General features: G+C 36.9%; 1 protein-coding gene across 1 annotated transcript in view; it reads left to right on the top strand.

The window, feature by feature from the left end:
• The first annotated feature begins 5262 nt into the window (after positions 1–5262).
• Positions 5263–22969, top strand: part of LOC129260782 (gem-associated protein 5-like) — a 28386-nt gene continuing 10679 nt past the window's right edge. Inside the window, 16 exon segments of the mRNA XM_054898751.2 lie at positions 5263–5648; positions 8659–8849; positions 10202–10398; positions 11611–11806; positions 14075–14231; positions 14672–14884; positions 15444–15529; positions 16052–16131; positions 16649–16782; positions 17396–17469; positions 17684–18243; positions 18765–18907; positions 20427–20598; positions 21134–21270; positions 21961–22188; positions 22706–22850. Of these exon segments, the coding sequence (XP_054754726.2) occupies positions 5346–5648; positions 8659–8849; positions 10202–10398; positions 11611–11806; positions 14075–14231; positions 14672–14884; positions 15444–15529; positions 16052–16131; positions 16649–16782; positions 17396–17469; positions 17684–18243; positions 18765–18907; positions 20427–20598; positions 21134–21270; positions 21961–22188; positions 22706–22850 (3016 nt within the window). The 5' untranslated portion in view covers positions 5263–5345.

The raw sequence follows: 22969 nt of genomic DNA, 5'->3' as shown, positions 1-22969 counted from the left end.
ATCGGGAAAATGAACGAAAGAAGAACATTTGAGAAAGAACAAATCATTCCAAAACAGGCATATGTAATGCAATAGCACGGTGGGAAATAAATTAAAAGATGACAAAATGGCAAACAATAGCGCGAAACGAAGGTAAAATACAATTAGTCAAAAGCTAATTTTTGGAAAACAAAGAAAAGGGTAGGCTGCCTTCCTCTTCAATGCCTTGGAAATTATGTAATTAGAGTCCAAAAGGTAGCTCTCAATGAGAGCTACCTCTTCTTCGAACTTCATGATAACGTAATTATATCGCGCGACGTCCCTGAAGACCACCTTACGGGGCCAACGTTGTGATAAGCTGGCGTCTCCACTAGAACTTAGTTCCAACCTAATATGCAAACTTAATCTCTGATTAACGTCAGTCTGAGTCTGACTCTGTCCCTAATCATCAGAATAAAGGCAAAATGTTGAGGCTTTCCTCTTCAAGGCCTAATGTAACTAGAATCCGAAAGGTAGCTGGCTCTCAATTAGACTAAGGCTAACCCACCTCTTCTTCGAACTTCATTTCGCAACGTTATTCACGCGCGGTGCGCGTGCATGCATGACGTGTGAACGTGATGAATGAAGGATATCGCGATAGCGCAAGAACGATATCTTCCGAATCTTCCGAAGGGAGTGGCCTTTTTTGGTACTGAATCCGCCGGAGGAGAACCATATCCGCCGGCGGATTTGGTGCCTAGAACGGTATCTGCCAGGCGCAGGATCCGCCGGTACACCGGCCCAGACTCGGCGCACCCAGGCCAGAAAAATGACCTCGATTATTACGGTGGTTGTCTATGCATTTATTAGTGGTGCAGCGAAATTCAGCAGAAGAAAATAAGAGATATGAGGTATCCTCGTTACAGGCTTAATATTCCAAAATGAGGAAAAATGTCAAAATCATGATTATTTAAGCTAAATATTTTCTTTAAAAATAAAAGTAATATTTTTAATATTTATACCCAGAATAACCGATCTAATAATTGTTCATTAAAAAATATTTGAAATTAACAAATGAAAAAAAAATCAACTCGACAAATTTCCCAAAACCCCACCTTATTTTTTAAAGTGGTCACAAAATTCGAGCGGAGTTGACCTTCCTTAGAGCAACACGCTTGTGTGTTGCTGCCCTCTACGTTCGTTGAGTTCAACTTGATTTATTCGGAGCTTACATCTTACAACCGCACGCCACCGCAGCTCCCAGCGAACTGACGTACTCCAATAATCGCAAAGCATATCACAACTAAAATATCGCCCTCTACGATTAAACTATGAAATACATCTTAAAGGTATAACTCATTATGCTACACAGCCCCTCCCCAAGTCTGGGCTGTCCTCGGACCAGGTATATTAACAATAAAGCATAAAAGTGAATTTCTTTAAATGTTATCTCGCTCTTCCCAAGAACAGAAGTATAGAAAACATTAAGACAGCGTTAAAAATATACAGGTATATACATTGGCATAGTACATAAAGGGAGTACCGTTCTTACATTAACAACCAAAATAATCTATATACAGAAATAGATAGAAAGAGTAAAGAGAGTAGCATTGAGATCAGGAAAATGTCAAGAGAATTACATAAGAAAGGTTAGAAAATAGGAAAAGGAAACATGGAAGCAAAAAATATAAAGAATACATCAAGGCATAAAACAACATGTTGAATACAAAATTCAAATGCGTCAGAGTCTGACTGTTTCTGGCACAAAGTAATATATAGCGAAAGTTCTGTCCAATATCTATTCTGCGGATTTCTATTATAGTGCTAGAGGATTCCTTCTTGGGAGTTTCTTCAAGGCGCATGTCTAGAACTACTTTTCATCATCTCGATCTCTCTCTACAAAGACTTCTTTGGAGGCCAAGGCGTTACCCTGCCGTAACAATCAGCGGATGTGCATCCAACGCAATTCCTTCGAACTATCTATCTGAAGAACAACATCACATGCCATGTTACATTCCGACCTTGGTCACACTCCTACTTCCTGTAGAGTATGTCTTGCTTCATCTCCAGCTGTGCATCCTCCAATAGGACTTCTCCACACTAGACTTTGAAGCCACCGTTGACCAATCGGGCCGGTCGACTGACTGATGCTCTGCTTCCAAGATCTATCTGATCGAAGGTTCTTTCTGTTGGTAACTGCTCATTGCTGATATGTCAAGTTCCACGGCAACCATCCTTGTCTCTGCAAAGATCCAACCAAGTGCCCGATGCTCCGTCCTGATCTCGGCTGATCTCCGCCCATAGAAGTTCTGTTGCAGCTCCGAAATACTACCATGGCCCATGACTCTTTATAAGCCCCATAGTAGTTGTTCTCTGCTTTCTGAATGCAGTACCCCACTAGCATAGGATATGACTTGCTCCTTCCCAACATAGAACAGCTCCAGTTCCCTCGTTGCTAGTATCTGCATATCCAACAAGTACTTCTCTTCGACGTTCAGAGATCCCCATCTCCATGCTGCACTTATCCTGCAAGGAATTTCAGATCCATTCTTCATAGCCACTCGTCGTAAGCGCTATACATTTACATGTATAGGCGCTATCCACGCTGTCGTCTACACACCGACTCAATAGGCGCTATTCACCCACGTGTATAGGCGCTATCTCCGCCACACACACTCAAGGCGCCATCTCCGCCACACAAACTCAAGGCGCTCTTCACCAACGTGCATAGGCGCTACCTCCGCCACACACACCCAAGGCGCCATTCACCAACGTGCATAGGCGCTACCTCCGCCACACACACTCAATACGCCATTCACCAACGTGTGTAGGAGCTACCTCCGCCACGCACACTCAGGGCGCTATTCACCAACGTGTGTAGGCACTATCTCCGCCACACACATCCAGGGCGCTATTCACCAACGTGTGTAGGCACTATCTCCGCCACACACATCCAGGGCGCTATTCACCAACGTGTGTAGGCACTATCTCCGCCACACACACTCAATACGCCATTCACCAACGTGTGTAGGAGCTACCTCCGCCACGCACACTCAGGGCGCTATTCACCAACGTGTGTAGGCACTATCTCCGCCACACACATCCAGGGCGCTATTCACCAACGTGTGTAGGCACTATCTCCGCCACACACATCCAGGGCGCTATTCACCAACGTGTGTAGGCACTATCTCTGCCACACACACCCAGGGCGCTATTCACCAACGTGTGTAGGCACTATCTCCGCCACACACATCCAGGGCGCTATTCACCAACGTGTGTAGGCACGATCTCTTCTTGCCTCTCTCCCCACACCCTTCCTCGGCTCTCTTTACCCCTCTCTCCTGGCGATCTTCATAGGAAATATACGTGGCGCTCCCTGTAATACAGGCGCCTAAGTTGTCTGAGCTTCCAATACCACGTTGTTCAATCCCACCGCGGCCACCAGTGTGGCGTAACCGGGCCCTGTCGGGGGTAGCGTTCTGCCGTCTCGCAGTCTCCAGAACCCAGTCCACGCTTCTTCTCACTTATATATCTCTTTTGGGCAGGTTCGCTCACAAAAGTATATTGTGCAACGTGGTACACTCTCTCGCTCCTCTGAAATACACCAAATCACCCGCTCACTCACCCTATAGATCATGCAAATGAAGCAACTTGGGAGATTCAGTATACAGTTCAACTTGATTTATTCGGAGCTTACATCTTACAACCGCACGCCACCGCAGCTCCCAGCGAACTGACGTACTCCAATAATCGCAAAGCATATCACAACTAAAATATCGCCCTCTACGATTAAACTATGAAATACATCTTAAAGGTATAACTCATTATGCTACAATATCTATATCACCATAAAGCTGAACTTCTGTACTTTCTCACAATGCCACTCTTGATATGCAGCATCTTTTAATCGGGTCAAGATCACACTTTTCCCACCAAGGTACAGGACGAGATTTCTGAAATTTTGTACTTGCATGAAATCCAGAGTTCTGATTGGCTGGATAAGGTTCACAGAACAACAGGCGCGGGGTATTTGAGGAGATTACCACATGGGAAGTGTGACCTTCCCATAAACCCAGGCACTGGAACCGTTGGAATTTGCCAGTGTGTGGTCCCTTTGACCAATCAGAGTGCAGTATTCTTGTTTTCAAGCTGCTTTTTGTACTTGGCCAATGAAAAGTGTGATCTTGACCCGATTAAACCAATTCTTATTTTGAAACCTATACCATTTTAAAGCATACATATTCAGCTTTATCATGATCTAAAAATCATTTGGGCTCAAACAAAAATAAAGTGTGAAAATAGCAGCTTTTGTCAGGTAAAAATAATTACTTTGTAGCATATTTTAGATCAAAATTTTAACCTATATTACAAAATCTTTGAATAAATTCAAACACATGACCTGAAAGAATGATTCTTCTCCTTTACAATGATACCAAATTCATGAAATTCGATGCGCAATTAGACTTAGAGCAGCAATGGCCGAATGAAAAGAGGTGTTTTGGTCCGCATCAAGCTCATTAAATATGCAAATCATCTCAAGTCATGAATATCACTTGGATGAAAGAAGCCACTTTCTTAAGTTGGGACCTGCAGTCTGACTGTAAGTTAGTGAGTGTAATAAGCCGAAGGCGAAGCCACAGCCTGCTCTCAAAAAATGGTGCAGATTCCACATTTTTAACTTTCATATAAATATCACAAAGTCCTCTTGGCTAGCTCTCTAATTAACCCCTACGACTACGTTCAGCTCCGCGCTATTATAACTAAACGCCGCTTATTTATTATTCACGGGGAACTCCGGCGACTGACCGACCGCGACCGCCGCCTCACCCCGCCTTGAGCCCAGCCAGTTTGCCTCATCGACCACCACGGAACTGTGAAACGAGAGACTCACAGTCACACTCATCAGACTTTTCAGACAGATTAGAAAAAAAATCAAGCAAATAAGGCGTACAGTATGCATGAAAATGGATTTTATTAAATGGTCTAAAAATTCACATATCAATACCTATTAGTCTTGATGAATTTACCAAATCTAATAACATATTTCGCTTAAAAAAATGACTTGATTCAAACTTTCCCACGAACGTCAACGAAATGGAAATGAAAGCAATTGAGTCAGTTTATTAGATTTTCTAATGTTATGTTTTAGTAAAATAAATTCACATAAAATTTTTTTACCTTGAAGTTTATAATTTCAAAATAGCTATAAATAATAATTTTTGTTTGAGAAGTGATAAATATGTGTTATTTAAAGTTGAATGATATTGATATATAGACATAATACTGAAAGAGCCTAAACATGTCAGCTCCCATGATCTCAATTCCACATGAGATGCACGCGCATCCAGTGGGAAACTGAAACGAATTATTAACCTTAAATCTCCAGAATGGCTTTCGAAATACTGCCACCTTCACCTAATTGGTATTTGACTAGTGCTAGTTCTTGTAGTGAAGACGGAATTTTTGCTTTTGCTACAAAATCGTCAGTTTTGCTTCTTGATGTGACCGTTTCCCCGCCGACGTTTGCTGGAAGTTTGAGTGGGCACGCAGAGCGGGTAACGTCTGTCGCTTTCTGCCGAACCGTCACCGATGGAGATGCACGTCTGTGTGCTAGTGCTGGAGATGATGGGATCATCAAGATTTGGGACACGAAAAACAAATCTGTTCTAAGCGAGAAAAAATGTCAAGAGGTAGATTAGATTGCATTGATCAGTAGAGGCGCACGGCCAATATGGGAGACTCTCTCCAATAGGGGAGACAATCTCCCACATTGGAGACTTGCTTTGCAAAAGGACAAAAGAAACAACACCAACAAAAGCATGATTTTTTCCACCCAAAATTTTGTCTCACTGAGGTCAGAAGCCCATTTGTTTTGTGTGTGATTGACAACAAAAATCCTTATCAAAACAAAAGTAGACGGTGAATTTTTAAAGTAGACGGTGAAAAGGGGTAATTTCTCATGAGGAATCTGCTTATCACATTTTTATTTGCCGCCAAGGTAATCCTTTTGCAGCAAATGTAAACAAAGGAAATTGGTCTCCAAAACTGGAGACTGTCTCTGAAATTGGATACCCAAATTCTTTACAAAAGTCTCTGATATTGGGAGATAATCTCCCACATTGGAGACAGTCTCCAATATTGGCCGTGCGCCTCTACTGTTGATCATGTTGATGATTGATCTACTCTGCTTTTTGAGTTTGAGCTTTGTGTGATTTACCAAATAAAATCACAGACAAGATAAGTGTCACTCTCATCACTCAACAACACAGTCACTCAATGACAATCATGTTGATCAGTGGCACGGCCACAGCTCAGGGCAGGATTTACTAAAATTAGTCTCCTTTTTTTTTTCTCACTACTTATTTTTCCCTAGGCCTGGCCCGTCCCTTTAGCCTAGGCTTTAGGCTTAATCATTAGACTTTAGTCAGGGTCCAGGATGTGGCACCATGGTATTTTGATGGAGGGGAGGGTCCGAGGGGGTCAAGACAGACATGCTATTGCTAATTCAGTTATTGTCTCTCCTGCAGAGCGAGAGTTTTAGTATAGCTATAGGCGCCACTTCTCCGGCGGCGTCGTCAACATTAATAATTAACCAGGTTAGGTTTTTGAAATGTCCTCATAACTTAGAAAGCATATGGACCTAGTTCATGAAACTTGGATATGATTTGTTATACTTATATAACTTATAAGGGTAATCAGGTATATTACTGAAGATCCTGCCTGAGTTTCAGGTCACATGATACTGATAGGATGCTACATAAGTCATAACGTTTTAGAAGCGCTTGCCCAGTTGGGCAAGTAAATTTTAAATGGTTGGAATATACTTGCCCAAAAATTTATTTCACTTGCCCGAAAAAATCCTTGAAAAAAGTTTTACCTCTTTAGAAGAAAGTTTTGCGGTTTTATAAACCATTAGCCTTTTTCTCTTTTGACATGAACTGATCTACCTTGTTATTGCATTTCTTTTCCAAAGTGATTTTATCTTGCCTGCCATGAGCAAAATTAGGGTCAATATCATATCATATCGACCCTAATTTTGGTCATTCTACTGTGAGAATTTTGCTTTCTACTGTGAATTTTGCTTGCCCAATTTGCGTGTAGTTATGGTCTACTTCAAAACACTTGCCCGACTCTAACTTTTACTTGCCCCGGGCAAGTGGTTATGTAGCACCCTGCATGACCAAGGTCAAAGGTCATTTAGGGTCAATGAACTTCGACTATGTTGGGGGAATCAATATCGAAATCTTAACCAAGGTTAAGTTTTTGAAATGTCGTCATAAGTTAGAAAGTATTTGGACCTAGTTCATGAAACTTGGACATAAGGGTGATAGTGTATCCCTAAACATCCTGTGTGAGTTTCAGGTCACATGATCAAGGTTATTTAGGGTCAACAAACTGATAATGTTAGGGGTATTTGTGGAATTGTCATAACTTAAAAAGTTTATAGATCTCGTTCATGAAACTTGGACATAAGAGTAACCATATATCCCTGAATATCCTGTGCGTGTTTCAGGTCACATGGCCAAGATCAAAGGTCTTTTAAGGTCAATAAACTTTGGCCATGTTGGGGGTATTTGTTGAATTGTCATCAGAACTTAAAAAGTTTATGGATCTACACATGTAGTTCATGAAACACAGATATAAGGTTAATCAAGTATGAATGATTGTTTTGCACACGTCTTAGGTCACATAATCATAGTCAAAGGTCATGTTGGGTCAATGGACATAGTATTTTATTATCATATGAGTGTTTTCTTTTGTGAATAATTATTCAACAGCTGTTTTCAAAGTCAGCACTGCTGCTATATGTATCGCGTAATGTGGGCGAGATTGCCAGAGGCGTTCCACTTGTTAAGTTAAAGAGCTAGATTCACTAATCATCTAATGTGACCCAGACATGATTACATTCTTAAATATTTTGTCCACTCTTTCTACCTCTTTTCTTTTGATTTTTTAAATGTATTTAGGCCCTACCCCTAGTTTTAAGAATGAGAGGAAAATATTTGTCAATTGCTCTTTCTGAAACACGTATACAGCCCCTGCTATTTCAGTTAAAGTCACTTTTATATTCAATTATTTTTCAGGCTTGTCATTCTTGTTATTTCATGTTTGTTTCATTTTATTCCTTTTCCACCACCCCTCTAGCTCTTCCCTCTATTCCCTAAATCATTTGTTCATGTTTTCTGCCCACTCCTGCTTCAGGTCATCTGCCACCCTCAAATTTTTCTCTCCCCTTTTTTTGTGCAATCCTGACCCATGATATGTAAACATGGATGTGCGTATCACAGGGAATTTAATTTACTGCTTTGTATAGCAATGAACATAATAAATCTTTCATTTGTGTGGGTGGTTTGGTATTAAAGAGAGAATATAATATAGGAGATTGAGACAAGGCATGTGCAATGATCATGGTCATTGTCCCTACTTTTCAATCACAGAATAGATCAAATAGAATTCCTTAATTAATGTTACACTACACCCCTTTCTCGATATATATCTTAATGAGGACAAAAATAAAAATGTTCAAGTCTAGAGGATTTATATTTTTATTCTTTATTTTAAATATAGTTCTGATTGGATTACAGTACATGATCAGTAATATGTCTTCAATTGACCATACCAGTTTTGGTGACATTTGAATTATTTTAATGTTTGGTGAAGTCACAAAGTACGATGAGACTATTTTTCTGTTCATTGTAGAATAAAATCACAGCACTGGATTGGTCAAGGGCTAATCCTGACATTGTAGTAGCAGGAGATGAGAAAGGATGTCTTATCTATTGGGACATCAAATCTTCAAAGAAAGATGATGCAAAGCTGCTGAGACCAGAGAAAGGTTGTATTTACAGTCTGACTTGCAGCCCACATGATGGCAAGATTGTTGCGCTTGGGTAAGTATTTTCTCTCAAACCTTCAACTACCTTCATTCTAGGATTATGTTCTATTAAATCTCAAAATATTTGATCTTGTTCATTTTGGCTAAATCTTCCTTATTGAACTCCAGCCCATTTCATCCAATTCATTAAACTCCACCCTCTGATCCAATTCATTCTGGGGTATATATCTCTCTTGAACTCAAAACACTTTGATCCCATTTATTATGGGATATATATTCTCTCTGAACTGTAAACTATTTGAACTCATCCATTCTGGGGTATATATTCTCTCTTGAACTTTGAGCCCTTTGATCCCATTTATTCTGGGATATACTCTCTAAGCTGTAATTGGTGTATGTATTCTCTCTTGAACTTGAAACCCTTTGATCTCATTCATTATGGTGTATGTATTCTCTCTTGAACTCTAAACCATGTAACCTCATTCATTCTGGTGAATATGTTCTTTGTTAAACTCTAAACCGATTGATCTTGTGTTTTCTGGGGGTATATATTCTCTTTTTTTTAATCCTTTGATCTCATTATTTATTGGGTATTCTCTCTTTAATTAGTATAAACCCTTTAATCTCATATATGTTCTTGAAAGTTGAACCCTCTCATCCCATTCATTCTGGGGTATGCATTCTCTCTTGAACTCAAATCATTTAAATCTCATTCAGTATTAGGATCTCTTGAACTCTAAGCTGTTTGATGTACTCTTACAACCCTTTAATCTAATTTTTTTTTACTCAGTGAAATGTTTGTGGTCCATTGGTTACAAGTATGTTGTCAGACAGATCATACGGGTCTCGTCTAGACCAAATACACATTTACTTTGTGCATTTGATACCCTCTATCCTGTGTTTAAAGGCTAAATCCATCCATAATAAGTTGATCTGAATTATTCATGTAGAGGAAAATAAAGAAAAAATAATAATTTTGGTTTATGCAAGAAGGATAAAAAAAGATAATGAATATGCCAGAGAAAAAAACCCAAAGCAATCCTCATCAGGGCATTTTCACGGTAACTGACGTTACACGGCACAATTTTACACACTTTTCATTGTGTGTATGATTATCTCTAAAACAACAAATGATGGGAGTTTGCTTAGAAAATGCCCATCAGAACATTTCCTACTGATGACTCTGGTGACAAAATAAAATCTTCACCACATAATAAACTTGCTAAGATTGCCTTTCACAGGCTAAACAATTGCCCAAGTCAAAGCAATCTTTTCAGCCAGGTTTTGCCTTACGTGTTACTTACATCTAATTCAAAACTTTGATAGATTTCTGTGGTGTCAAGTGATTGGACTTTGGAAAAAAAGCACTCAAGTAAAGTCAACCTTATATGCAATCATATCTTTCAGGTATAGGGATGGAAAGATTCTTATTGTTGATGCACTTTCCAAGAAGAACCAAGTTCTTCAGCATCTAAGAGGTCATAACGATGAGATTCAATCCATAGCATGGGCTCCATTCCTTGGAGAGGATGCATTCCTGAAGAATAAATCAGATGATGAAGACTCTGACAAACATACAGAACCAGGGTGCCTCCTAATATCAGGTGATTAAACAAATTTGACAAGAAATTCTTCATTCTTCAATCTCTCTTGTTCTCTGGTGACACGACATTTGTTCCGGCGACAATTGCTCTGTGCTTTATTTTGTATAAGGTGTAGGGTTAGGGTTGCAATAGGGTTTTATGCTAGGTTTAGGATAGGGCATAGTGTTAAATCCAGGGATAAAGTCGGTCATTCCTTTAGTGTATGGTGTTAACAGTGGAGCAATTGTCGGTGAAGTAAATTTTATGGAACCTGTTCTCCATAGTAATGTCGACCTTTTGATTTTTGACATGAAGTACTATGAGCTATGCACTCACTGATGTAAATTGAATGGGAAAGATCATATTTTTTTGTGTATACCTTTATTCAATATGAAAAGGGAAGTAGATTAAAACTAAGTCCAGGTTACTTGTTCTTTTTAGGACAAACTACTGTACACGACTAATTTTAATAAATAGTGATAACAGATGAACAATATCAGAAGAAAATATATACAAAACGATTATAATACAGTGTAGAAAATATATACTGGAAATTATATACTACAAAATATCTTGTTCTCATGATAAAATCTACTAAACTAGAATTCTGTGAATTAGCTTTTATTTATTATTATCATCATCTATATTGGATGTATTTTCATTGAGAGAATGATACTAGGGTCCTGCAAAACAAAATGTTGTGATTAATCACACATTAAAATTTCTGTGATCTATTGTGCATTATGGTCAATGCAATTATTCGGGAAAAGTTCTCTAATCAATTGTGAGACTTTGTGCCACATTTGAAGCAGTGGTATACTGTATAATCTTCATTTGATTACTACATTAATTTTGACATTTTAACCAATTGCACCATGTCTAGAGTAAAGACTAAACTCAAAACTCTCTGTATAAAGGTAGCCACAGTACATTGTGAATCTAGTCTCATTACTTCAGACTCTGCCTTTAGATAGATCTATAGATAGATAGATAAATGGTTTATTTGATAAAAATCATGCATGATGTGAGTTTATTTATTGATTTATTTATTTATTCATGTTTTATTTAACATAATCAATAAAAACTGGAGGGTAGTCCAATTCAGTTTAAAAACTGTTTTACAATGGAGCCCTCCACGAGTTATGAAAATCAAATGTCTGTGCTGTGCCTAGGGACCAATGCCATGTACTACATGATGCTTAAACAATAAACCTTTTGTTACCTTTATACCAGGGAGTAGAGACAAGACCATTCGTGTATGGAGCACCAGTCAGGGTAGACTTCTCAAGGTCATGAACCTTCCCCCTCGAGGAGGAGGAGGTCAACGACCCAGAGATCGAGGAGATGAAGGTGGGATGAAATCAAGGGTTTGGGTGTCATTATATTGGCCTCAAGATAAGCCATCCCAACTCGTATCAAGCTCATATGGGTAAGTTTGATTGTAAATTTCCACCTTGTCTATGTTCTGTTTTGTGTCAATCCACTTGGTCTAATTTGTCTACAACAAGTATGTTTACTAACCAGTTTGTCTACAGGTAATTGCCATTTAGCCCAATGTCTAGGCTATACCAATTTTGTCTAATATCCACTTGGTCTAATACCACTTGGTCTATAGTTGAACTGTTTATGAAACAAATTTTCATTTGACAAAGTGCAGAATAACGAGAAGACAAAGTGGAAATTAAACTAACTTTGCATTAGAGTATAATACAAACCGACTGAGTTTAGTTTGGACCAGATTGATATTAGACCAAGAAGGTTTAGCCCAAATGGGTTTAGCCTATGTGGTATAAATTTATTTGAGAAGTAAGCCAAATGTTTTTAGACCAAGTGAATATAAACCAGTCCAATTTACTTTCTTATAACAGATTTTAATTCTCAAAGTGCAGAAATCTTTTTAGTTTTTATATTTTTCACATAGATTTGAATATTCTTTATTGTGTTGTGGACAGACGTGTATGTTTTAAGTGAGGTTACCACATAGGACTAGGACTATTATTAACAAAACTACAAATTATCCCTTTGAATGACCTTTATAAGTTTCACGTTGCAGTCTTTATGTACCGGTATTCTATTATACATAATCTACTTCCTCTCTCAATTAATGAATATTTCCTCTATAACTATAACGTAAATAAATATAACTGCAGAAATTCTACAGACCTATATATTCCACTTCTTAAATATGATGTTTCCAGAGCAAGTATATGCTATCAAGGGCCCCAGATTTGGAACAGCCTTCCAAATCATTTAAAAGATAGTCAATCATTAAACATATTCAAGAGAAAATACAAACATGCTCTCTTACATACTGTACTATAGCCTAATCTGCTTCTTATGTCATACAGCATGTTGGTGCAAATATTATTATTTTTTTTTTCTTCTTTTAATTCATATTTATCATAAAATATAGAATAATTAAGTGAAATTCTAAATGTTATATATACATCTGTATCAGTATATTTATGTGTATATACGCCATAATGACTTATTACAATACAATACAATATTATACAATATTAAATAATTAACACTTGTGTCCCCTCCTTTGCCTGCCACCCCCCCCCCCCCCCCCTCTCCCCCGCTAGTTAGGATTTTAATTCCTCTGTTATCCCCAAAGTTCTTGCATTGTGTTTGTTTTGTTTTTCCTGTTGTACGGTAATCAGGGGGATAGACCTCGATAGGCCAATGGCTTTCTGTCTTTCCCCCACATCCGCCGTACAGCGGAAATCAATGTTTTTATTTACTGTGTTTTACTATCTGTTTATGACTACTTATACTTTATACTTGTCAATATCTGTTCTGTCGTATAAGATTTTTATTTGTATTTATGTATTTTTGTATTTTAAAGAGGTGTGAAATAAATGAATCTGAATCTGAGTTTAAAATACTGATTAGATAGATTTTCATATGTCTATCAAAATATAATTTATCTGATCATCCAGTTTAAAAGCTATCTCCTAATTTATTCACCTTCAGTCACTTCATATTTCCATTCCATAGACATTTTTATACGCCTGTCCTAGACGGGACGTATTATGGTATGGTATCACGTTCAGTGTCCGTCCATCTGTCCATCCGTCCGTCCATTAACTTTTCCTTGTAAACGCGATTACTTCAGTTTAACTTAATCTAGGCTCATATAATTTGGTGTGTATGATACTAGCATGGATTCCAGGAAGCCTTTAGATTTTGAGGTCAAAGGTCAAGGTCACAGTGACATGTTTTCATCTTACCCTTCTGAAGTCTTTGTAAACACGTTTACTTCAGTTTAACTGAACCTAGGCTCATATAATTTGGTGTGTATGATACTAGCATAGATCCCAGGAATTCTATTTATTTTGAGGTCAGAAGGTCTAAGATGAAGTTGCCACCATCCACATTTCTTGCTTGACCAATGACTTAATTTTCCACATTACAGGCAGGCGTATTATGTGCTCGCCTTAGCAACACTCTTGTTCAATTTGGTTTTATAGCAATCATTTTACCAATCCACCATCATGGATATTGCCTTGATCTCTATGGCCAATTACATCATGCATGTATCATATAAAATAATAAAAACCACAGGACTATGCCTTAATATTAACAAACTGCAGTGAAAGTTCTGAATAACTAATTTCTGTGTAATTAGTCTCCAGTAATCAAGCATGTATTTGTCTCTCTTTTTTCAATCTGCCAACTTTTAAATGTGTAGTGGTGATGTGATTGTATGGGACCTGAGTAAACCAAGCCAGCCTAAATGGGAGATACTTGGGGGACCAGGAGATTCTACTCATCAGCGATCGGTCTTTAACATCTCTGGTAGACAAGGTGACATTGACAGGGTTATTACTACATCTATGGACAGACAGGTAAATTCTTTTTCATCATTGCTTGTAAAATGAGAACGTCCCATGAGTTGAAAGATAAAAGAAGACCTTCATAGCTTCATGCTCAGTATGATGATATACCATTCATTTGAAGAAAAAAAAAGATTGAAAAATGAAATTTATTGAGCAACAACACACTGACTAAAGCCCTTGCCCAAGAGTACAGACCTGGTCCGGCTGTTGCCCCCTTTGAGCTTGTAGGACTGACTTTACTTCACATATCTATCTATGTAACTATAATCTACCCTTCCAACCTTTGAATTTTCATGGGTGTCATCAGAGACTTACAGGTCCTTATAGATAATATATTAAGAAAAAAACAAGAAAAAAAATCTATTTGTATGGTTCTGTGTCATCCATAAATCTAATAGTTGTACAAGAACTTTGAAGTTCTATGATTTATCCTATTTTCGTTTTGAAAGGTGATTTGCTGGAACCTGTTGACCCTTCAGTCTGAGTGGAGTCTTCCAACGTTTGGTGGATTTGTCTATTGTATAGTACCCTCACCCCTAGACCCTGCTAGACTTGCTGTAGGTGTAGGGGATAACATGATACGGGTCTGGAATACAGGAGCTAGAGGCAAGGTGTATGATGTCATCACATTGTGGCAGGGTATCAAGTCAAAGGTCACAGTGGTAAGATTCATTTTATTGATTGTTAGATTTATATCTTGTCAGTTTGAGGATACCCATGATTTGGGAAGAAGAATATTGGATTATTACAATCTGAAAAAGCAAAGCCAGGCATGTTCTGGACCTTTTAAAGTTACAAAGGGCATATAAATTACTAATGCCTGACTCATTTGATTAATTCACCAACTCCTTGTATTTTTCATCCTGACATGGATTGCAAAAACAATGTGAATTGCAGCTTTCAAAACTTTCATAACATTCTTCTTTTCTGAATCTAATATTTATCTATTCTTAATTCTGGGACACTTCATTCCTATTATTTTGGCTGGTTTCCTTTAAAGCATATTAACTTTACAAGTTCAATAGTACTTTTGATTGGTAACTCTTTAGACATCTGGAGTTTTGTTCTTGTTTTCTTTTGGCCAATGGAAAATTACATTCCCTGATAGGCAAGATAAAACTGGTCACCTGATAGAGTTCATCCAATCATTTGATTAGGATCCATATCACCAGTTTATAATAGTTTATAATCACCAAGGTAATTAATTCCATCCTTTAACAGGTATCCTGGCATCCTACCAGGGAGAACTCACTAGCCTATGGTACAGATGATGGAAGAGTTGGTATCTTCAATGTCTCCGTTCCCAAGTAGGTTTCCTTTAATTTCAGTATATTTAAGTGTAATACCTTCCACTTTTCATCCCTTGAAACAGAGACAGAAAGTGATTTCAGAGCCTGTAAATAGAAATTGATTGTGACTAAATTTATACATTCACTTGATTGCATTGACCGCAATGTATCTTAGTCATTGAAATCAAGCTTATGATCAATCACTAAGCTTTGTGCTCTGGGATTGTGTTCTGTCTTATGAATCTTTCATCTTTCGTCATTTCCATGTTTCATGAAATCGGTTGTTACTATTAGTGAAAGATTAGAGCTTATGTAATTAACTACTAAATTTGTGCCATGTACTATATAAACAATTGGCTATAATAAAAATTCTATTGAATTCTTGTTGTTGTTGACTGGTTCTTATGAAAACAGGCCCAGATAGTTTGAATGGGTTGCTTACATGTCAATATTGTTGTGTGTGCGCAGATATTTTGAGCTTATTCAGTATCAATCTAGTCCGAACTAATTTATTCAATAGTCTGTTTCATTTCTTTCCAGCAAACCACCTCAGCAGTTCTGGACTTATCACAAAAAGACAATCTACTCATTATGCTGGGGACCTCCATGTCCCAAAGCAGGTTAGTCTCTAATCTAACTTGTTTGGTCCTTTATTTTCACTTTATTCTCTTAGTAAGCTGATGATGTATGTTTTGATTCATCCAAGAAGAAAGACAAATAACAAATAGAATTAAGTCTGATCAGCTGGACTTACTGTTTAAAATCGAAAATACAGTTTCACGTCCGATCCAAGACACTTCTTCAGCTCATCTGAATTTATTCTCTGAGATTTATAAAGCTATTGTGATAGTGATTAACTTTGTAGTGAACAGAAGTCTAAGGATATGAAACAATTTTATGAGATTATTATGAATATAGTCACACTTGTAAACACAATGTTGAGGACTTTTATTTGCTCACAATTGTGAACTCCATATTATAAGGCCAGTGTCTCATAAAACTATGTCACTTTTTCAGCAGCTTTATTAAACATCCCCTCCAAACAAATGAGATGCTTAGATTAAGTGTGTCACACACATGATTCCTTTGGAAGAAATTAGTTTGAAGATTACCATTGTTTCACTTCTTTTTATGAAGGTGGCAGTCATTCTCAGTCCCACCATATATACAGCTGTGGAGGTGAAGGGTTAGTTTATCAACATAACCCTACCAAACTAGAACAGGAAAGTGTCAACATCAATACCCTCATCAAGCAGACAAACAATTACAAGGTAAGATACTTGCAATCATAGTTGAAAGGAAATAATTGCAATTGCTACCAGACAAGTTAACACTCCTTTTTTCAAGAAGCACATCAGCAATCGCCAATTTTTGACTAATTGCAAGACATTTGATTGTTTTCGGGACCCAAAATTTATAAAGCACTTTATATCAGCAAAGACATACAGAGAAGAAAAGCAGAACACGTGAACCCAAGGTATATCCTGATAAATGGTCATTGCAGGGCAGGTTATATGACAATGCTGATAATGAAATATGCTGCATGACTAATTATAGTTTTGCTTTGTATCTTCTGGAAAAGGGAAATGTGAATCCAGTTATTATAATTAAGTAGTAGTATTGATAGTATTAATTTATAATGCCTATCTGTTCAAATGGAAATTAGTGATGCCCTAAATGCAAACATCATCTTGGTTGCCAGTTGATTTTGTTTGTATTCTATCAGCATTTGTACCTCACAATATTTTTTCTTTGCTTCTCAAGATATGTTATACTCTACTCCCATGTTCTGTTTTGCATTTGTTTGTCTCCATGAAATTCTATTTGACACTCATGTCTATAACGAGAAAAATGTTGTTAGAAATTATTTTTATCTGTTTTCAGCATCTTCTGCCTCAGAGGTCTGATGTTACTTGGAGATCAGATGGAAAAGCTGTTGCCATTGGAAATGAGGATGGGTGAGTATATTTTGATAATTGATGTATAAAGTATTACGCTATCTTAAAGATGTGTGATGCTATTTATAGAATATTTAGTAAGCTTGATATTCCTATTTATCACGCTTAAGTACAAATACCTATGTTTGTTTGTTTATCTCAGTTTCTGTTGATGTTTCTTACTCTTTATTTAGATAGAACTGTGTAACACATTTTCATTTTGTTGTTCCATTAGGTCAATTGAAGTATTTGCTTCTCCAGACCTCCATCACCTCTGCACAATTCATGTCCAGGGTAAAATCATTAACTGTCTCAGATGGTATCCTTACTATGAAGAAACCAGCCAATCAGAGTCTGGGAAATTCAAAACTAACCAATCAGAACTGAAGGAAGCTTTACCTGACAATCAACAAGAAGCAACAGGGCAAACAGCATCCAAGGAAAATCACAAAGAATTTGAAGATCTGGATGATTGTGACCCAAGAACAGATCTTACTATGAATGGGACTGAGAATTTGTCTAAGCAGACTGGTGATAATTTCTCCCATGAGACTGGTGTAGTTTTATCTGAGAAAACTTGTCAATCTCAGGACTCTAGCGAGACCTCATCAGAAAAGACTGGTATACCCCAGGATTCTATTCAAAGCTCATCTAAGGAGACTGATGTACCTCAGGATTTCAGTGAGAGTTCGTCTGAGAAGACCGATATCGATGGTCAGTCAGAGAGGAGGTATTGGCTTGCATCAGGGTCTAATGATCATGAAGTCGAGATTTATGATTTGTTGAGTGTTCTTGGTAAGTGCAATATTCTCCCATTGATTATTAAAGCTAGCACTAGATTAACTTAGACCCCACTTTTATGGAATGCCAGCTGCCAAAAGATCCATTAGATGAATTTTAATAATAGTTTTTGTGCAATATAATTTTCATGAATATTGACAAAAATAAAAGATGAAAATTGAAATAGTGTATGTCATAGAAGTGTGGACTAGAGTTACAATTGGGGTTTGATTGTGAGAACACTGCTTTTTTATTTTATGTTAGATCAAGTTTTTTGTAGGTTCTCCATCAATATGTTGTTTTAATTCATTCATAAGACAGAGAACAGAGATCTGCAAAATTTTAGTTTCTGAATTTTTTACACTGTTTTGATTATATGAAGTCTGTTTATCACAAGCATTTATTATAATTTCCAGAATTTCAATAGAATTTATTAATATTTTTCATGTTAGGTAATGAAGGAAAACTTTGATGTCATGAGCATTGATTAGAATTTCATAAAAGTAATTGTAATCTCCATGCTGTTACTTTCTTAGGTAAAGAAGGAAAGCCTTTGACTGTACCAATAACGTCCAGCTATCGCACACTGACCGGTCATACAGGAAGGGTCACTAATATGACCTGGAGCCCACATGGTGATGGTCGACTTGTCTCTACGTCTTACGACAACTCAGCTCAGGTATAGCAAGATTTTATCTATGATAATCATAAAATAACAATTGTCTATGAGCAATTATATTATGTACACCAATTAGTGGGGCTTTTTCAGACAGTATAAAAGAGTCTTGCCAATTCATAATTTTTTACCACCCGCTACTGCCCAAATTTATAGAGGGTAACCTGTGTCCCGTCTTACGAAGAGTTGCGATTGATCCGATCAACCACAACTATGAAAAGCCGGCAATGCCAACAGCTAAAATGCACAGTTTTTCAAAATTTTTGTATGTGGTGTATAATCATACATGATACATTGTGTCTTGAAAACTCTGTGTGCTCCTCTTTGTGTACAAAGGACATTGTGCCAATTTCGTTGAGGAAAAATTTTGACAATATGATGGATTTCCATATATTTGAGGTTGATCGAATCAATCATATTTTTTGTAAGACAGGACCCTGGAGTGTACCTGGAGCATCCAGACAATAGCTTAGGGCTGAATCATCTCCATACTACCATCTTCTAGCCTACAAGCTTTGTAAACAAAACCTAGGAATATCAATGGGCCAAGGTGTGGTTTGAGGCATCACCATTGCAACCAGTAATTTGATTGATTCCATTTATGAATGATTTTGATATAAAAGTAAGATATGTACCTTTCCTTTGAGACTCGGAAAATCAGATCTTGATGGACAGTCTACAACATCTAGGAGATGATAGCACCGATGTGAATAAATGCTATGTTCAGATGAAGGTAATCTGATAACGGGATCTAGCCTAGATGTGCTTGCACTTTTCACACAACTTTGACACTAGTACTAATAGAACCATATCAAACGTATCTCTTGGACATTAAGTGATGTGCATTTTATCTATAAAGAAACACAATCACATACAGTAACTACTGTTTGCCTGTGTCATTAACTGGAAAAAGATTTATAAAAATAAGGTGTAGCCCTGCTAGACGCCATTATTTATCAGTTCTTTGTGTAGAACGTTCATTTATGCAACACATTGAAACACTTCTTGACACTAGTGCAATGCTCATGAATACTGGTAGGCACAGTGGTATGCTATGGGATGAGGTTTGGTAGTTGCCATTCCCATCCACCCATGTGAGGCCATTATGCAGGTTCAAAAACAGATATATCCAGATGGATTTTGTCTTTAAAAGGCTCTTTATGAATGTCAGGTGTTACTACTGGTGTTACTCCTCAAGTGCTCTTTCCTGTTAGATATAAGCATATTATTATTAACAGATTTCATAATCATGGAATACCAATATTCCCATACTATAGCATTTGTGTCATTCAAAATTAAGGTATGAACAAGATTTTGCTCCGTATTGGTGTAACCTCTGTAGTTGTGAAGATCCCTTAGAAGTAATGGTAGAGAGCACCCTGGAGTGCTGTTTTAGTGTTCTTGGTATATCTGACATGGTTGATGGTAACCTAATTGTTTTGATGCTGTGATGATTCTGCTTCTTATGAAATTCATGAATTATATAGAATTTTACTAGCCTTTGTTCCTCGATTCCTTGTAGGTTTGGGACGTCTTGAAAGGAGAACCGATAGCAAACTTCCGAGGTCACATGGGTCGTGTATTCTCCTGCGCTTGGTCTTGTTTTGACCCAGACCTCATCATGACGGGAGGGGAAGATTTCTGTCTCATGAAATGGAACGTGTCAAAGGTCAATCATACCAAACCTCCAAAATGTAAGATGATATTTCACTCTTACACTTTGGTAATGATAATATTCTGCTTTTAAATAAACACTTGATAAAGTGCAATTTCCAAGAACTTTACAAATATACCTTTATGTGTTGCTTTGGCAAGAAACTCTCTGTAATAATCATTAAATATGTTATAATAATCTTTATCTTTGTTTGGTTTGGAGTATATTTGTTGGTGGGATATATTTTATTGATAGTGTCAGGCTATTATTTTGATGTGTTATCAATTTCCAAATGCTTGATGGAAACATCAATGTATGCAAATATTAAGTAATTCTAGCAAGATTCTAGCGAGATTGTAAGTGCTAAAAGGCCATCAAAGGCTTATCGTTTCATTTTCCATATGCATAGACTATTGAAACATGATTATTAATAAATACATGATGTGATATGAGAGGGAGAGGAAATGATCAAAGGATTGAATTACATATAATCGTTTGATTTCAATATGTTATTTATAGAAGTAAGAATTATGAAATCATGTCAGCCAGGAATCCCTAATCCTTTGTTCTTTCAGGCAGCAGGAAGCCTTTCAAAAGAGCTGGAAAGAAAGGAAAGAAACCACAACAAAACAAGAATAATCAAGAAGGGAATTTTAGTAATGATATTGTCTTGGCAACAGGATTATTAGAAGCCACTGATAAACAAAGCAAGGTATTTCAAGGAGACATAGATAGTACTGTAGATCTTAAGGCACAGAAGGTATTGTTATGAAAGAAATATAACATACAAAGTAACTATGTTCATGTGATTTCTCATCTTTATCAGGTCATATTTTTTTTGTGTGCAATGCCACTTTACTATAGGAACATAATTTCTTATTTTGTAACACAAAAGGGGAATCAGAAAAGGCATAAAACCTTCCAAATCCAATGGAAGGGGAATTGAGGCCAGTTATAAGAGCACAATCAGAGATATCATGGACATGTTGGGTCACAGCATTGATAGCTTTATATTGATTAAAACCCTACTTTAACATACTACCATTCTGAGAGGGTATGAGAATGTAGATATAAATCTACTCCACTAGAAAAAACACTTCAATTAATAAATGGCACGTTTAAACGTCTTCTGCACACAGTTACTGTTTCAAATAGTATTGCTTTAATATCCAAACTTGTACTTGGAACATTTATGTGATAAGTTACAATAAAAAAAATAACATTAAAACACACTTTTTCACCAATGCAAGTTGTAATACGTGATTAGTTTATACTATGTATATACAAAGAAAGTTAAAATTTAAGTCTACTGGATTTTTAAACAGTTTATTAAATTTATCAAATTTCTTGTTTAGGTTTGATTCAATTAGTTTTATTGGATATTGATTATGTCACATGATAGGTTGATGGGCCAGTATTAAACACAGAGTTGAATGATGGAACTCTACCAGCCAATCAAACTGAAGGGGATGCCATGTCAAGAGGAGGAGGAGAAGTTGAGGATGCTAAACAGTTACTGGAGAGGAAGAAACAAGAGCTATTAGCTCAGGTTGAGGAGATTGATGGAAGGATTGAAAGAGAAAAGGAAGAACAATGTGAAGACGACCATGCTACTGCTCCTGTTTCTGAGGTATAAGAAATATTCCTTATAAATGTAATACATATATCATTGTGTGTCTGTGCTGTAGCAGTGCACTGAGCCCTGTTACATTAACAGCCTTTTCATGCATATATTGATTGTAGTCACACTCTATAATTTTCAGATTGTTTTATAAGAAGAGATTTTCAATTCTGTGAAAGAAAACTTTTATGGATGTTAATAAAAACAAATAAATTTCCACATAAGATCAATTGTATTCACTCTGTTTATGCATATGAAACTGCAACTCTGCACTTCCATTGTATAATTTTGATACACATTGATTTTCAAAATTACTCATCTCATCATCGTCATGATTGATATGTTGTTTTTTAAGGAATGAAAGTGAAACCAAAGGAGCCTCTCATAAGAATAAGTGAGTGGTTATTAATCATGTTGAACAAAAAATATTGAAACTTCTAGTTCATTATTTTTTGATAGACTAGCAAATATGAAAGTGAATTTTTGAAATAACTAAACATTCTGTAATTTATCCTTTATTCAATAGTCAAATGAACAAGAAGGCTTAGTTAGAGAACAAAGTGATGCTCTGTCGGCCATCTTAGATCGATTAGCTCCCAAAGAAGAAGAAATAGAAAGAGATCAAGACAAAGGTGCATTCAAAGACATGACTGTACCTGGATCAAAGAAAGGTGAGGTTTTTTTTTTAATGCTGTCAAATGTGACAATTTTAAAAACACTTTTGTTTTACTCGTTTACCCACAAAGAGGTATGTGATGTCATTGAATGCGTTGTTGTTTAGTGGTTCAGA

The sequence above is a fragment of the Lytechinus pictus genome, unplaced genomic scaffold, assembly GCF_037042905.1.
Source record: "Lytechinus pictus isolate F3 Inbred unplaced genomic scaffold, Lp3.0 scaffold_19, whole genome shotgun sequence".
Classification (NCBI taxonomy): domain Eukaryota; kingdom Metazoa; phylum Echinodermata; class Echinoidea; order Temnopleuroida; family Toxopneustidae; genus Lytechinus; species Lytechinus pictus.
Note: the sequence above shows the minus strand (reverse complement) of the source record. Positions and strands in the feature narration are given on the sequence as shown.